Source organism: Coffea eugenioides, chromosome 2 (genome assembly GCF_003713205.1).
Source record: "Coffea eugenioides isolate CCC68of chromosome 2, Ceug_1.0, whole genome shotgun sequence".
NCBI lineage: Eukaryota > Viridiplantae > Streptophyta > Magnoliopsida > Gentianales > Rubiaceae > Coffea > Coffea eugenioides.
In genome coordinates, this window is record NC_040036.1 from 19,697,070 (window position 1) to 19,714,118 (window position 17,049).

General features: G+C 38.5%; 2 protein-coding genes and 1 pseudogene across 4 annotated transcripts; 2 read left to right on the forward strand and 1 right to left on the reverse strand.

Moving 5' to 3' along the window:
- Positions 1-326: 326 nt before the first annotated feature.
- LOC113760547 (probable carboxylesterase 7) lies at positions 327-1,570 on the forward strand. The gene has a single exon (XM_027303176.1). It carries the CDS (start codon positions 413-415, stop codon positions 1,367-1,369), a length of 957 nt encoding a protein of 318 aa, XP_027158977.1. The 5' UTR covers positions 327-412; the 3' UTR covers positions 1,370-1,570.
- Positions 1,571-2,297: 727 nt separating this feature from the next.
- On the reverse strand, positions 2,298-3,665 carry LOC113763216 (annotated as a pseudogene).
- A 651-nt stretch (positions 3,666-4,316) lies between these two features.
- Positions 4,317-16,466, forward strand: LOC113762368 (presequence protease 2, chloroplastic/mitochondrial-like). Of its 3 annotated transcripts, none has more exons than XM_027305790.1 (20): positions 4,317-4,686; positions 4,791-4,974; positions 5,687-5,861; positions 5,957-6,089; positions 6,346-6,416; positions 6,634-6,717; positions 7,815-7,905; positions 9,160-9,680; positions 9,796-9,960; positions 10,054-10,272; positions 10,357-10,484; positions 11,521-11,710; positions 12,121-12,204; positions 12,277-12,374; positions 12,751-13,015; positions 13,108-13,270; positions 13,355-13,535; positions 13,844-13,915; positions 14,099-14,243; positions 16,202-16,466. In XM_027305790.1, the coding sequence occupies exons 1-19, from the start codon at positions 4,419-4,421 to the stop codon at positions 14,238-14,240; spliced, it is 3,234 nt and encodes a 1,077-aa protein (XP_027161591.1). In that variant the 5' UTR covers positions 4,317-4,418; the 3' UTR covers positions 14,241-14,243; positions 16,202-16,466. The 3 variants fall into 3 exon arrangements, with proteins under 3 accessions (XP_027161591.1, XP_027161592.1, XP_027161590.1); XM_027305791.1 differs by lacking the exon at positions 16,202-16,466 and adding an exon at positions 14,489-14,594; XM_027305789.1 differs by lacking the exon at positions 16,202-16,466 and having other exon boundaries at positions 4,318-4,686; positions 14,099-14,454.
- Positions 16,467-17,049: the final 583 nt, after the last annotated feature.

The following is a 17,049-nucleotide window of genomic DNA, read 5'->3' on the forward strand; positions in this document are numbered from 1 at the left end:
TGTTTTGATTTTTTGGTTAAATAGTTATAAAGAGTGCAAGGGTATTGTTATCAATTTGTTACATTTGATTGGGATATTTGATTTTGTTAAGTTGGTAAGAGAGGTAAATGATATTTTAAAATCTCGGAGAAATTGAGTGATATTACGAGAGAGAAATCTGAGAGGTTTCTGAAATTATCCCATTTTCCATTCTAAAATATATGCTTGTCGGAACTGTGTACAACTCTTGTTTAGCATCGAAATGCAAATCCGGTATAATCCAGAAAAGTCAAATAATTAATGTCGACCCCACCACACCACCTTGATCTTTCAGTCTCTCTATGATACGATTGCAAGTTTTTTACCAGCAAATATTTGCTTGTCTTTATTCTGCTTCCTCACTCCTCCGTATTGCTCTCTCCATTGTTCAACAATGGCTGCAAACTCACCTGAGATACTCCATGACTTCTCTCCCATGATCCGCGTATACAAGGACGGCCGAGTCGAAAGATTATTAGGCAAAGATATTGTAGCTGCATCGGTGGATCCAGAAACCGGAACTGAATCAAAAGATGTCCAAATATCACCAGAACTAAACATATCTGCTAGGCTTTACCTGCCCAAAAAAGCCCAACAGGATAAAAAACTTCCTCTTCTAGTCTACTTCCACGGTGGAGGCTTTGTGGTCGAATCTGCCTTCTCTCCTCCATATCACACGCACCTCAACGCAGTAGCTGCAGAAGCTGGTGTTGTAGCAATTTCAATTAACTATAGGCTCGCCCCCGAGCACCCTCTACCTACTGCTTATGAAGATTCTTGGATTGCAGTCAAATGGGTTGCTTCTCATTCTAATGGCCAGGGTCCTGAGGTATGGCTCAGGGATTATGTTGACTTTGATAGCGTGTTTTTTGGTGGGGATAGCGCTGGAGGCAACTTAGCACATAACATGGCTTTAAGGGTTGGACTGGAGAAACTGGACGGCATCAATCTTGATGGGATTTTTCTCAACTGCCCTTATTTTTGGGGAAAAGAGGCAATCGGTATTGAGCTAAAGAACTTAGAGATGAAGGCCTATGTTGAGGTCCTCTGGCATTATGTTCACCCAAAATCTGCAGGGGTTGATGATCCATTGATGAATCCTGTGATGGAACCCAACCTTTCGAGGCTAGGCTGCAAAAGGGTGCTGGTTTATGTTGCGGAAAAGGATATTCTGAAAGAAAGGGGGTGGCTTTATAAAGAAGCTTTGGAGAAGAGTGAGTGGGGCGGAGATGTGGAGGTTGTGGAAGTTGCAGGGGAAAATCACGTCTTCAATTTGTTCTTTCCCAAGGGAGAGAATGCTTTGTCGCTGCTGAAGAAGTTGGCTGCTTTCATCAATAAGAATGATGTGTAGATGCATCTCTTAAGTGGATAATCACTTTGATTATTATTGTCATTCTCCGAATCTTTCATGTACTTATTTGAAGTTCATATGCAAGTGTTTGTTTCAAAATACACTTAAGATATTTGTGGAATAATCACCTGTAATGGTGAGAGATAAATGATGTGGTTTACGGATGTGATTCGGTATAGGAAATGCATTCACATTCACTCACTCGTGTTAACCATTATCAGTCCCTGTTTTTATTGACCAATCTTGCTTTAGCTTCTCAAGCCATTATTTGAGAGTTGAGACTTGACTTCTGCTTGCTTTTCTTTTAGACCTTAGTGGCTTACCCGTTGCAGGTGTGAATGTTTCTGCATTAACTGCTACTGGCTTTGCCAATATGAATGAGCTAAGCAGTGACGAATGAACAAGATAGATTATTGATTAAATTCTCTATTTCTACCCCACCAGCACCGGCACCAGCTGCGTCCACTCTGGCCTCGTCTTCTTCATAACATAAATTATTAAGTGGGCGGTTCGTCTATTATGAAGCAAGTGTGGAGGACAAGATCGATTAGGCATATCTGAATCATTAATGTTGGATTCAAGAGTAGAGTAGGTTTTTTTGGTGGCATTTGGGTGATTGCAATTTTGAGTTTTTTTTTTTTTGAGATGATAATTATCATATAATTTATTGTATCCTATAGTAGGGAAAGGAGACTGTAACTCAGAGGCCCAACTGTAACTCGGAGGACAGGATGACAGGAGAGTGCTTCCATTGAAGTTTATCAAGTTCAATTTCCTTTTTCTGCGACCACGAGATCTCGTCTCATTCATCAAATAAAATTGTAAAATAGTGCTGCTGGGAAATACTCAAATATAATTTGCTTTTTCCACATTGTCGGAGCTACAAAAATTTTTCATGTCGGGGTGCACAAATTTATAATGACAACCCGTGCATTTGATAAATGGTAGTATAATAAATGGATATGATCAAATTTATATATTAATAAATCTTTTTTTTCCATAATTTGCTCAGGACAGATTTTTCACAGCCTTCTTTTTACTTTAATTTTTAAATATTTTCTTCTCAACATGAAAAAAATTGCCTGCAACCAGCATTATTGATTATACTGCTTACTAGAGACCAGAAATTGATTTTCGAGCTATTATTGCCTATTCCTCCTGATGGAGGAAGGAAGCCAATTTCTTCAGCAGAGTGACGGCGTTTGTACAGGTTGGATTGAATAGATGGAACGCATGCCCCTCTCCCGGGGTCTCCAGGATCTCCACCTTGCCTTTCCATCCACTCTCCTTCAGGACATCATAGTAAAGCCAACCCCTCTCCTTCATTTCATCAAATTCAGCAACACAAATGAGAACCCTTTCGCAGCCTAGCCTCGACAACCTCGAATCCGCGGCGGGGTTTATCCTGGGATCATCCCATCGGCTGTAGCAGGACAAGCAAAATTCCAGGCAGCGGTGGGACTCAAACCCCCTTTTTTACTAGCAAAATCTGGATGGATCACGCCAAGGCCTACTAGCTTAACCCCTCCCAGACCTTCCTCTTCTCCTGCCCGGACGGCCATGGCATGCGCAATGGTAGATCCGGCACTATCTCCCGCGACAAAAGCTCTCTGGAAATCTGCATATTCGTTCAGCCACGCTTCAGGACCATGGCCAGCAGAATGTGAAGCAGCCCACTTGAGTGCGTCCCATGAATCTTCAAAAGCTGCAGGCAGAGGATGTTCAGGTGCCAATCTATAGTCAATTGATATTGCTACAACGTTGGCACTTGCCACAACGGAAGTGAGATAGTGGTGGTAAGTGGCGCAGAATGGTGAGCCAAACATATAGGCCCCTCCGTGGAAGTAAATTAAGAGAGGGAGCTTTCGCTTTGGCTTTGGCGTTCGGTCTGGTGTGATTGTGATGCTGCTTGGTATAAATAGACGGGCGGATACAGCAGCAGCAGTAGTATTTTCTGGCACAATTGTAACATCTTCAGAGGAAACGCCAGTCTCGGAACCAAGGGAGGCAGGGACTACATCAGTGCCGAAGAATCTTTCCACTCGTCCGTTTTTGTACGATCGGAAATATGGAAGAAATTCAAACTCTATTTCACTCATTTTTTTTGTGCTTGAGTTGTAGTTGTCTGGTTGATTTGGGAAGAGCGAGACGCATACACAAGGAGCACAAAAAAAAAAAGAACGTTGTACAAGTAGAAAGCCCCGAAGATGGAGAAGGGGGCGAAGATTGGTGTTAACTTACAAACAAAATGCTCTTACAAACAGAGTACATTTATTTGCTCTTCTTGTTGTTGGACGACAAACCAAGGAAACGTGTAGTGCATGCTACAGCTCTTACGGGCAGGCACTGGGTCGATTCCATTTCATCTTTTTTTCTCCACCATCTATCTATCTCTGTGGTTTCTAGTGGCCTCTTTTCTTCTATCAATCTATAATAAAGCGAACAAGAAAGCACTCCGCACGGTTTCCGCAGTTACATGCCTCAACAAACACCAATGTGTCATCTAGCGGGCCAGAATGAATGGGGGATCAATGCGTCGTCGTATAGCATCAAAATGCAAGTGGATACAGAAGCAATTCACTTCAAATTCAAGCCATGTGTGTAGAATTGAAGGGAAAATTCATAATGAAGTATTGATGAAGTGGTGATCACATTAGACATCTTACCCCCCCCCCCATACACACACAAATACACCAAAAAAAAATCCAGAATTTTTTTAACTACTTTTTTTTATCTCACATATATCACATTATTAAAAAACTGTTATAGTATTTTTTTTCAAAAAATTATCCCAAATAACATACTACTATTTCCACTTGATTGCAACCCAATAGTACTTGTGCCCCTTGTTTTTCTTCTTATTGCCCAAGTCACCACTCACCACACATCTATTCTCTCTCCGGTTCGCCTCGTTTGTTTCCTTGATATTTTATTTATTTTCCCTCCCTTTCACAAAAACCCCTAAACTGATTTTCATTCTCCTCCGCTCTTCCCTAACTCTGTCTTCCAACTCCTCTATCTCGTCACAGTGTTATCTTCTTTCCTTCTCATGGAGAGAGCGGCTCTTTTACGCTCTCTTTCTTCTACTTCTCAGCTCGCTGGCTCCAGAATATTCTGCCGTTCTTTACACCGATTACCACGCTTCTCTCCTAAACGACACCGTCCACTTGCAAAAACTCAGCAACGATCGATTCTCCCGTGCCGTCATCACCTTCCCTTGCTCACCGCTGTCTCACATCCTTCACTTCATTTCCGAAGAGACTTCTCCCCTTACTCCATCAGAGCTATTGCCACATCAGCACCACAGTCCTCTCCAGGCATTTAATTTTATTGTTTTTAAACTCAATCCCCGTTTTGTTAATTGGTATGTTTTGCTGCTGGAATTTAGTTTTATCCTTTTAATCTGTGGATGCTACTGTAGAGGCGCTTGGCGCGGATGATGACGTGGCTGACAAGCTTGGTTTTGATAAGGTGTCGGAGCAGTTTATTGAGGAGTGTAAATCGCGAGCTATTTTGTATAAGCACAGGAAGACGGGAGCTGAAATTATGTCGATTTCAAATGACGATGAGAACAAATGCTTTGGCATTGTCTTCCGGACACCTCCGTAAGGATGACTAAATGCTATTTAGCTCGTATTTTTTTTCATCTACCTATGTATCGCATCACCCAATGCGCTTTTTATTATCTGGCTTATCTACGCAGTTTTCCATCTGTACTTTGGACTGGTTGGGCCTGTCATGATTTATGATGATTCGTAGTATTTATGTAGTGATGAGTTATGAGGGTGAATTAATTGAGGCATATATATTTTGTATTTTGTGGTTTTGCCGAGGAAGCAAGTAGGAGCATATTTTCCTACTAGCATGCATGACACGGATTGAATGTTTGCATGAAATTAGAGCTAAAGATGTCAAGAGAGGTCAAATTGGCGATCCTTGTTGAGGAATTTTACAAACTAGAGCATGTGGAAGCAAGCTTTCAGTAAAAGGTTGTTTGTGAAACACATCGTTTTGCATCTGCTAATGCAAGATATCTGTTGGTTGGACAGTCCCTTGTACAATTGCATTCTGTTTTCATGTTCATTTTTGTCACTTGGAGATGGAAGAAGATAGTGTTTTGTCAATCTGCACAGTGCTGCAACTTCTTTGGCTGTACTCCTTGAACGTGTCCATGCTTTTGTTCAGCATCAGATAGTGCATCACAGTTCTAATCTATAATAAGTAGCAGCACTATATGTTGAGTGATGAATAATGTCAATAGTTCTTTATTGGATTCAAGAAATTACCCTTGTTCATGTCTTGAAAATTTTGATGCAGGAAGGATTCTACAGGAATTCCTCACATCTTGGAGCACAGTGTCCTGTGTGGTTCAAGAAAGTATCCCTTGAAAGAACCATTTGTTGAGTTATTAAAAGGGAGTTTGCATACATTTTTAAATGCATTTACCTACCCAGATAGGACTTGCTATCCAGTAGCTTCAACAAATACAAAGGTCTGAAAATTTCATCAAGTTTCTTTGAGAACTTATATTTGGTTTTTGTTGTTCTTATTCCCAACTGATGGTAAATGGTTTTACTGTCAAAACAGGACTTTTATAATTTGGTTGATGTATATTTAGATGCTGTCTTTTTTCCTCAATGTGCGGACAATCTCCAGATATTTCAACAAGAGGGGTGGCATTATGAGCTGAATGACCCTTCTGACGATATAACATTTAAAGGTTCATAGAACACTATTTGAATCATATCAAATTGTTTTAGTTAATCATATCAAATTGTTTTAGTCATAGAACACTATTTGAATCATTTCAAATTGTTTTAAAGGTTCATAGAACACTATTTGATCCTTTCAGAAGTTAATTTTCAGACTGGAATATGAAATGCATTCTTTTTCATGTCCTTATAATGTTACTTAAAAAAGCATGAAGCTACAGCTTCAAATGACAACCGACAAACTTATGGCATTGTCAAACTCAGGTGTTGTCTTCAATGAAATGAAAGGTGTTTATTCCCAGCCTGATAACATCTTAGGCAGGACTTCCCAGCAGGTGAGCTGCATCACTCTTCTCCTCCTCATTCTATTTTCTTGCTTTTCTGGAAGGAATGCTTTTGTGCTTGGACTTTTGAGTATTCTGTCATGATACTATTTGCTTGAATTTATGATTGAATAGTTCTGCTGAATTGCTAACTGTATTCTGCACTGTAAATGCAATAATTATTGTCTTGAGCATTTGTAATGTTAATCTTTCACTTTGGTGGTTGCAGGCTCTTTTCCCAGACAATACATATGGTGTTGATAGTGGTGGTGACCCTCAAGTTATTCCCAAGCTAACATTTGAGGAGTTTAAGGTTTTCTCAGCGTCCTGCTCCTATTTCCCGCGTTAAATATTTCTTTTCAAGTGACTTTTTTGCTTATGAGATGTATTTTACTGGGTGCCACTACATTTTTGTTTTTTTCTTAATGAAAGCATGTAATAGTTTATAAAGCATAAAGAAGCAAATGAATTATCATATTGACAGCAATCTTTGGCTGTTTGAAGCTCTATCTTATGACATAAGTATCTTACACGATATCAATTGTACTTGGTAGATTGTACGATATAATAATTTTGATGCCTGTTTCTTAATCAGTTGAATGAAAACCACCATCTCCTTTTCTTGTGTGCCTGAGATAATTACCTTAAATAACTGCTGCTAGCGGTCCATTATTTGGAAAAGTATTTTGAACTTTTGAAAAAGTATTTTGAACTTTTGAATATTGGTATGCCATGAGAATTATTTTCATTTCTACATTTCTAAAGAGAATGTGATAATTAAGTTCCAGGAGAATGCTGAGTTGGATGGCTTAATTTGGACCAAAAGTGTTAACTTCGATTTGTTGCAAGCTTCAAAAAAGCTTAGTTATACCAATCAGATGATTAATTGAACGGCTTATTTCATGATTTTCACACATGCTTTTGAAGAGGGGACCTTTGAACATGAATGATCCTTTACCCTTGCAGAAAACTAGAATGTTTCTAGTTTCTGGCTTACTTTTAGTGGATAAAAGTATCAATTAGCAGACAGAACATATTTTTTGCTGGCAAAGTGCTGCAAAGCTCACACTGAGGGCAGAAAAATTAGCGCTTAAAAAGTTAGTATCTTATCCATATATGTGTACATATTCACATGGACACAAACATGAGCAGCCTCATGCCAGGTGAAGATTCCCCATAAATGACTCATTTGTGATCAACATGTTGGTTTTGGTAGATGGAATGTCTAAGGTCTCAAACTTCCTTTTTGCATAGATGCCTGGCTGGATGTGAATATGTATACTAATTGGTCCATGTGTATACCTATTATGTTACTTTCATGCCTGTGCATTTACTGCATGGAGTTAAGATGAGTAGTGAAAACAATAACTTCATGTCTGTTGCATATTGATCTATAAGTTTCTTATGCAGGAGTTTCATCGCAAATATTACCATCCCAGCAATGCCAAGATATGGTTCTATGGAGATGATGACCCAAACGAACGCCTACGTATTTTAAGTGGTGCTGTTTTTACTTCTTATTCATTAGTTTTTCTGGATCTGGTTTGTGAAATGTTGTTTTTGTGGTGTTCATTTTCTAGCTACCTTGAGAGAATATATTCTTGTTGCTTTTGCCAAATTTGGACCAACAGGAAAATCTGATGGGTCCTAGTTTATGCTGGTCAAATAACAAGATAATTTCCTTGTACTTTATACCCATCCTGGGAAGCACACATATTATAGAGAAGGACTTGAATTTGTGTTATGCTAATTTCTTCGATTCATTAAACTTAGTATCTAAATTCTTAAATTCATGAGAAAAGAGTTAGCTGTGGTGTACCTGGATGAACAATACATCTTGATTCGTTTAACGCTATCAATCCTTTTGAGCCGTTTGTATGTAAAAGCCTCTGACCACATTTTGAGGTGTGTTTGCTCCAAATAGGAAATATCAAGTCACTCTTTGACATGTTTGGAAATTTGTTGATTACTTAGCAGACACTTTTTGAGCCAAATGGGATTATAATTCTCACCATGTAATCTTTTATTTTTTCCTCAAGGAAAAAAGCACTGGACACCTTATTGGATCAGTTTTACAATTTTATAAACGTAACTTTGGTAGTCTACGACTAACTATTGGACAAAATGAACTTGTTGGTGCCCTTGAGATATTTTCTTTTATTGTTAAAAGATTTACTCCATCTACAGTAGGATCATGTATAATGTTCCTCAAAAAAATTGACATAAACTCCCTCCAATATCCGAAAATGGGCTCAGCTCGCTGTTTTGAGGTATTATATGCATATAAATACTTTTTTTACTCATGCAGAATGAATATGGTGGTGCATATTTTTGTTTATTTAATTACCCAAGATGTCTTGATGACGCTGTATCCTATTTTTGCGAGCCCTTGTTATGCATTTCCTGTTTTTCATATTTAACACCAGGTAATTTGCTAATTATATGTCTAACTGTGGCCTTTTGGGAGGTGGCAAGTTGAATTGATGGTTTTGATGTGCATGAGAATATGACTTTATCTCCTTAAAATGCCTTAACTTACAACCTTCAAATTTTATTCCTCCAATGAAGTTATTCTTCCTTGTTAGCACATCCCATTTTAATTTACGGTGAAAATTCACCTTATATACCAAGATAGTAATGCTAAATTTCTCTGCAAGTTAGCTAAGGGGGTGTTATCATGTGCTTAATCTTCTTTGAAAGTAGCACTTCTCTTCAGTAACACTTAAATATCTGATGTTCCATTTTCTGGATGCAGAATACCTAGACATGTTTGATGCAAGTTCAGCTCCTAATGAATCAATAATTCAACCACAGAAATTATTTTCAGAGCCAGTTAGGATTGTTGAGAAATATCCTGTTGCAGAAGGCGATGATTTGAAGAAGAAGCACATGGTTTGCCTTAATTGGCTACTCTCTGAGAAGCCACTAGACTTGGAAACTGAGCTTGCCATGGCTTTTTTGGACCATCTACTAATTGGCACCCCTGCTTCTCCTTTGAGAAAAATTCTGCTGGAAAGTGGTTTAGGGGAGGCTCTTGTTGGGGGTGGGATTGAAGATGAGCTCCTTCAGCCCCAGTTTAGTATTGGACTGAAGGGTGTCCAGGAAGATAACATTCAAAAGGTAGAAGAACTAATCATGAAGTGTTTAAAACAATTAGAAGAGGATGGTTTCGATTCAGATGCTGTGGAAGCATCATTGAACACGATTGAGTTCTCTCTTAGAGAAAATAACACTGGCTCATTCCCGCGTGGCTTAGCCCTGATGCTTCGTGCCATTGTAAGGATGCACTTCTTGAATAATCCAACTTGGGTTTTACCATTCTGTGTTTTTCTTGATTGTATTTTCCTCTAATTTATTTTTTATTTTCTGTTTTGGGATCCCCTTTTTGCAGGGAAAATGGATTTATGATATGGATCCTTTTGAACCATTACAATATCAGAAGCCTCTAATGAACTTGAAAGCAAGATTAGCAGAGGAAGGCTCCAAAGCTGTTTTTTCTCCACTAATAGAAAGGTTTATGTTGAAGAATCCACACCGGGTAACTGTTGAAATGCAGGTGACCTCTCATTAACAAAAAGGTTATAGGCTTTGGATAATGTACTTTTAAAGTTTGTATTACGGAAATAAAGAACAATTTGGGTTGTGACAGCCCGATCCTGAGAAAGCTTTTCATGATGAAGAAGCAGAGAAACAGATCTTAAACAAAGTCAAAGCAAGCATGACACAGGAGGATCTTGCTGAGCTGGCACGTGCAACAGAGGAGTTGCGGTTGAAGCAGGAAACCCCTGATCCACCAGAAGCTCTAAAAAGCGTACCAAGCCTATCCCTCGAAGATATCCCTAAAAAACCTACGCATGTGCCCACTGAGGTGATGATAACCCAGTTGATGGTGAAGTTGATAATATTTATATGCATTACTTTCTTAACCCATTACTAAACTTACAAATTGCAGGTTGGGGATATTAATGGCGTAAAAGTTTTGCAGCATGACCTCTTCACAAATGATGTTCTGTATGCAGAAGTTGTCTTTAACATGAGCTCATTGAAGCAAGAGCTGCTTCCTTTGGTTCCACTTTTCTGGTTAGTTGCCAGTTTGGATGGTTAATTGATACTTTTCTATGCCATTTGTTTTTGTCCGTTTGATACCCATCATCCTATTGTAGGTTACGCCGGTTTTGAGGTTAAAAAATCTAGTTTCCCGAAGTTTTTGCCATTTTTTTGGGCTTTCTGAACGTCTTGAGATGGCCATTTAAATTTAGTAGAGAAGAAAGAAGAAAAACAAAGTTCAATAAATAAATAAATAAATAAAAGAGAAGAACAAAATAGATAGAGAAGAAAGTACAAGAAAGGAAGTGAAACAATGTAGGCTGTGAAAAATCATCTGGAGATGGTGCATGGACTTACTGCTCATTATTTGTTATATTGAATATCTAATGCTGCTTCAATAATCATGATATTGGTAACATGTCACTGTTGAGTTGTAAGGGAAACCCTTAAGCTAAAGTATGGTCTCTTCAATTTGACTTATTTATCACTAGCATGGCAGACCAATTAGATGCTCTTTATGCAGGGTCAGTAATGTCCATAACTATACATTTGCAAATCATGTAGCTTTACAGGATTTGTCTATTGGGCTACACTTACACTTTCTCCCATTTTAACAAGGCTTCACTTTATTGTAACCTACAAAAGTCATGGAGTTAATGAATGAAGCCTTCTATTTGTCAAAGAAAGGCTGTGCACAACTAGGCTTTCTGAGACTTTCCACGTTGGCCTTGACTGGGTTGCCCTTGTGGCTGCACTTTTCTGTGTCAAGCAGCCAGTTTTTTGCGTCTCTTTTATAGCTGGAGTGAATTGCAGGTAACCCTTTTTTTTGGGGTTTAAGGGCAACTAATCCCCTAGCATAGTGAAAGAGGCAATTTAGACTTTGCGATCTAAACCTTGGTGAGATTTTTAAGCGTGAAATAGGCAACTTACAGGTCAAAAATGGTATTTAAGTTTAACAGAAAGGTCAACTTTTTAGGATTTATACTTGGTAGGTAATCTGGAAACTGGTTTCTGGATTTCTCAGTCTCTGTACTGGTTGCTCTAATCTTCCATGTAATGTGTTAAACAGTCAGGCACTAAAGGAGATGGGCACAAAGGATATGGACTTTGTACAACTAAACCAATTGATGGGAAGAAAAACTGGAGGCATATCAATCTACCCATTCACATCATCAGTGCAGGGCAAGGAGGATCCATGTACTCACATGGTAATTCGAGGGAAAGCCATGTCCTCACGAACTGAGGACCTTTTTAACTTGGTAAAATCCTTTTCTCATGTTGGCAACTGGAGAGTAATTTCTGTTCATTGTTGTAAACTGTCTGAGAATGAAAGAGTGCCTAACATTTGGTAGTGCTCATTCATCTTTCATTGTCAGGCACTTCCTTTTCACAAAAAATGATCAATGGACCTGTTTCTACTAAGTTTCTAAATATGACAATGGCTAATTGGGGTTTTTATTTAACATTCTTTTTTTCATCACGGGTGCTTTTGAAATTTGAGGGAGAAGACAAAGGAGTCTATTTGTGATTTCGAAATCATAAGGGGTCAAGATGTCATAACCAAAATCTTTTTAATAATCATAATCTTGTTGTAAAGCAAATTCACTTTTGAGCAACCAGTGGCCTTTGGACAATCAACTGACAAAGATCATGAATTGGTTATTTGTAGATGAACCGCCTTCTTCAAGATGTCCAACTCACAGACCAAAAGCGTTTTAAGCAATTTGTCACTCAAAGCAAAGCAAGAATGGAGGTATCTATCAAAGTCATTGCACAATATATGATTTCTGTTCTACCTGTTAACCTTGCAAGTTGTTTGCTGTAGAATCGGTTGAGAGGAAGTGGTCATGGTATTGCGGCTTCTAGGATGGATGCGAAGCTTAATGCTGCTGGATGGATCGCGGAACAAATGGGTGGTGTCAGGTGATACAATTGAATGTCTTCATTTATTTTGCATTTCTACTTCTATAATTGTCAACTTTGTGCCTTGTAAATATTTAGTACCATTACTCATTTAAGAATTTTTGTAGCATGTTACATCCCTTTTTAAGCTTTGCTCCTCCTGTTCTGCATTTCTAAGTTCTGTGAACTTAGTACTTTAAACAACTCTTTGCTGGATTAGTTCATTCCTGTAGCTTGTTTTGGTATGGATGTGGTGAAATGTCACATGCTTTTGTTTATCTTATTGAGCATTGTAGGTTTTTGATTTGTTGAGGTTTTAAATTTTAACTTGTAAAGGGAAAAAGTGGTTCTCTATGAAAAATGGATTTAATGAGTTTGTTATCTGTAATGATTGCAGCTACCTTGAATTTGTGCGAGGTCTTGAAGAGAAGGTTGACAATGAATGGCCTGAAATTGCCTCCTCACTTGAGGAGATCAGGAATTCCTTGTTTTCAAAAGACAGATGCCTAATAAATCTCACTGCAGATGGAAAAAATCTTGCAAGTGCAGAAAAATATATCAGCAACTTCCTCGATTTGCTTCCTCGCTCTTCCTCAGTTGAATCATTTGCTTGGAGTGCACGACTTCCTTCAACAAATGAAGCCATTGTGATACCTACTCAGGTTAGATGTACTAGTCATGTTAAATTCAGCTATTGGGTTTATGCTTTTATTGGAATATTTATTTTTTAGCTTTTATGATACTATGTATCTAGGTAAATTATGTTGGAAAAGCAGCAAATCTGTACGATGCTGGATATCAGCTTAAAGGGAGTTCATACGTGATATCTAGGTACATCAGTAATACATGGTTGTGGGACCGTGTACGAGTTAGTGGAGGAGCTTATGGTGGATTTTGTGATTTTGACACGCACTCAGGTACAGACATAGGCGTTCATGTGTAGCTGCATCCTATTGTTAGCTTCATAAATCTAATGTTTAACTATGAAATTCTTTATTCAGGAGTCTTCTCATTTCTATCTTATCGCGACCCTAATTTGTTAAAGACGCTTGAAGTGTATGATGGAACAAGTGATTTTTTAAGACAATTAGAGATGGATGATGATAGTTTGACCAAGGCAATAATTGGGACCATAGGAGATGTAGATTCATACCAGCTACCTGATGCCAAAGGATATAGTAGGTACGTGCTTTGCCAACTCTCTATGTGGTTGTAAAAACACCAGTGATGGGCAGAATTTCTATCTCGTCCAAGATATTCTCCTCAAGGCAATAAAGTATACAGGAAATACATGTCTTTCAATGACATAATGGACTATGATCACATCTTTGTTTACTAGCTTTGCGAGAAATGTTGTGACATGATATTTGACCTCATAAATAGAATTGAATTTTCTTCTGCAGGCCTCATTGTTCCTTTTAACTTTATCTTATCCTTCTTTTGAATCTCATATTGATTGGCATTATTGTTAACTATTTTGCTTCTTTTAGTTTACTACGGCATCTACTGGGAATAACAGAAGAAGAAAGGCAAAGGAGAAGAGAAGAGATCCTATCTACCAGGTAAAGTCTCCATAATTGAGACAGACATTAATGGGAAGGTCTGTTTATGCACCACCATAGAAGAACTTGAAGCATCTAGCTATAGATTTCTGTAGCAATTTAGCCAAGGGCTACATCTTTAGATTTTTTCTGTATGCTCCATCTCATTAGCTAATTCATCTAATATGGTATCCTTTTGCAAAGGTTGAGTGATTTTAGAGAATTTGCTGCTGTAATTGAGGCTGTTAAAGATAAAGGGGTGGTGGTTGCTGTGGCATCTCCAGATGATGTTGAAGCTGCACACAAGGAGCATCCTGCCTTCTTCGAAGTCAAGAAAGCCCTCTAAAATGTAAGAATTCCCATATTGTTTACCAATTTTTTCATAGAAAAGGAATTAGTTTAGGGGTTTCAGTAATTTGAAAGATTACAAAATTGAAATGCATACCTCTGAACAAATGAAGAAACAATTATACATGATGGCGACACATTAAAATGCCTACAGAAGTTTGTCTTTATTTTGCTTGCCTCATGTATAAAACTGTTAAATATCGGGTGGAATATTGTTGGAGAGCCCTGATCTGTAGTAATTGGCAGTGCTCTTTGTGGAGCAATTCACGTTTTGATGGCAGAATGCATTTTTGGACTCTAGTCTTGATGGTGATAAAATTATGGAAGTAAAATGGGAGCGCGATTGTCAGAGGTCATTCATCCTTAAAACCCCATCCTTCTGTTGAGTTTGGTTGCATTGTAGAAATTAAGCTTGAAAAGATGCTAAACGCCGTACCAGCCAATTCAGAGAGAACTTTTCTGCTTGGCTTGACCTCCCATGAAAGTTAACTCAAATTGTACAAAAGGTTAATGATTTTTATAATGGATTACCTTACTATCTTGCCCTGCTGGTGCTGGGTGGAGGGGGAGTTTAGAGCTAGACAAGAAGCATCGCGTTTCCAAAATTGTGAGGTTCAAATGACAAGTTAGGAAATTTTATCATTGGTTATTTGGGCACAGATTTAGAGTCTGGATAGCTAAACTGTATTCAGGTCTTGGTCATATTCTAAAGTCACAGGTTTGCCATTGGCTTCTGAGTTGGTTTGAGGATAATGAAGGGTAGGGTAGAAGATTGTAGTTTGGTCATCCATTCTCTCCTGTATTTCTACGAAGACAGCGAGCAACAGATTGTGATACAAATTACAAACAGGATAAGATAGATGCGTCGTCACATTGGGAAATTGGCTCCTTGTGATTCGACATGTGCTAACAGGAGATAGACAGTACCCTCATTTTGAGGGAGTTGAAAGACGTAACTGCTAGTTTTGTAAGTACATTGCGTCCATCCCAGACCCCACCAAATAATGCTCTCTTTGGTCGCTACGTACCAATGCTGCCAAGCCATTCCATTCTCAGCCCCAGACACTGCCGAGAGAATCCAATGTCATTAATACATACCCTTCTCCCCCCCTCCCCCCTCTACACCTTTCTGCTCAGTTTGTGTGCGGAAGATTCTCCTTGGGATTGAGAAATCAGAGACGACTCCATTTGTATACTCGATCTCTTGTTTCTTCATCACTTTTCTTGCAAGTCCGGAAAGAAAAAAAAAAACCTTTTTGTCTCGCCTTAGAATGGGTAATCTTCCTTTCCTCCTCAAACTTTTTAAGTTATCCAAAACGGGAAACCAAATTTTTTTTTATAAAAAAAAAACCTTTTTTGTCATGTAAGAGTCGTTACTCCTGCCTTTTCGCGAATTGTTGCAGTTGAGGGAAGTGATGCATCTGAAATCTATCAACCATATAAAGATCTAAACAACTTCCATGTATCATGAATTTTACCTTTTGGCTGATATTAACTTGTTGAAAGGGCGTGCGATATTGAAGAAACTCAATGTTTGTTTTCTACTGGAACAAACAAAGGACCACTAAATACTGTAACATATAATGCGGCAGAAACCTATAAAGTCCTAATAACTCGTTGTAGGGTTATAATAATTGGCTTTGAAACAAAAAATTCATAGAGAGAGAGAGAGAGAGAGAGGGAGAGAGAGACTGAGGACAGAATTCGCGTACTTTTTTATTCATCGGTGTAGAGATGAGTTCTGAGTTCTTCCTTTCCTGATCTTCGAGAACTGGTGATTGTGATTCTAAACTTGATGATGGAGATGAGTTAAGTCTTACATGACGAAAATTCTGTTACTCTCCTTTGCACCACCCTGCGCTCTAGCTTAAAAAGGATGAGCTAATTTTTCAATTCGTGGCTCTACAACAAATATTACTACTACTAGTTTTCATGGGTTCATTTTTATTTTGTCTGTAGGCACTCTCCTTGGAAAAGGACACACATCTTTACAGTTTGCTGGATGGAGATGCACATGGCAGCACTAATATTTGGCTGAAATTAATGAGTCTTAATATCCACTAACATAAGCATTAAAATGGAACAGCTTTTCGCATCCACTACATTAAAAGAGTATTAACATCCACCATGTAAACTACGAGCTTGGCTGCTACTGTTTCAAAAAGAAAGCAAGGCAAAGACATATGGGGTTACTGTCAAATTTTTGTCATTCAAATGGAATACCTAATAATAAACAATTGACCATGATACAGGATAGCCTGAATAAGAACCAATAAGGGCGTTGGTAGAATTTTTCTACAGAGCCCCGATTTTTGGTTAGTGCAAGAAGAAGTTGGCCATCGCCTAAATTAAGTGATTCTGCGGAGTATGACTCGCCCTTCATCGCTATAAAATCTCCCCTTCTCTTCTTTCTGTGAGGAAAACTATACCGACTTTTGCCGATTCTAAACACATGTATACATGAAATTGAAACCAAAAATATAACTTGTATTGCAAAAGAGTTTGATGTTGGGTTTCATATTACTGTCTAGACGTTGGAAATTGGACCACGTGACTCCCCGAGCATTCAAAACAAAATATGAAAATGGAACTCAGGACCACTGTGGTCCGATTTCGAATTTAAGGTCTACCCGGAATTTGTCCCAACCTTCGTATCCATTAAAAGCTTAAAAAACGAAAGAGAAGGCATGGTGTCATTTATCATTTTGCAGGTTGCTCCGGTTGAGGGTGGTGGGGTTAAGTATAGCATTAAAAGCTTTAAGGTTGGAATTTGCCCCAACCTTCGTACCCATTAAAAGCTTATAAAC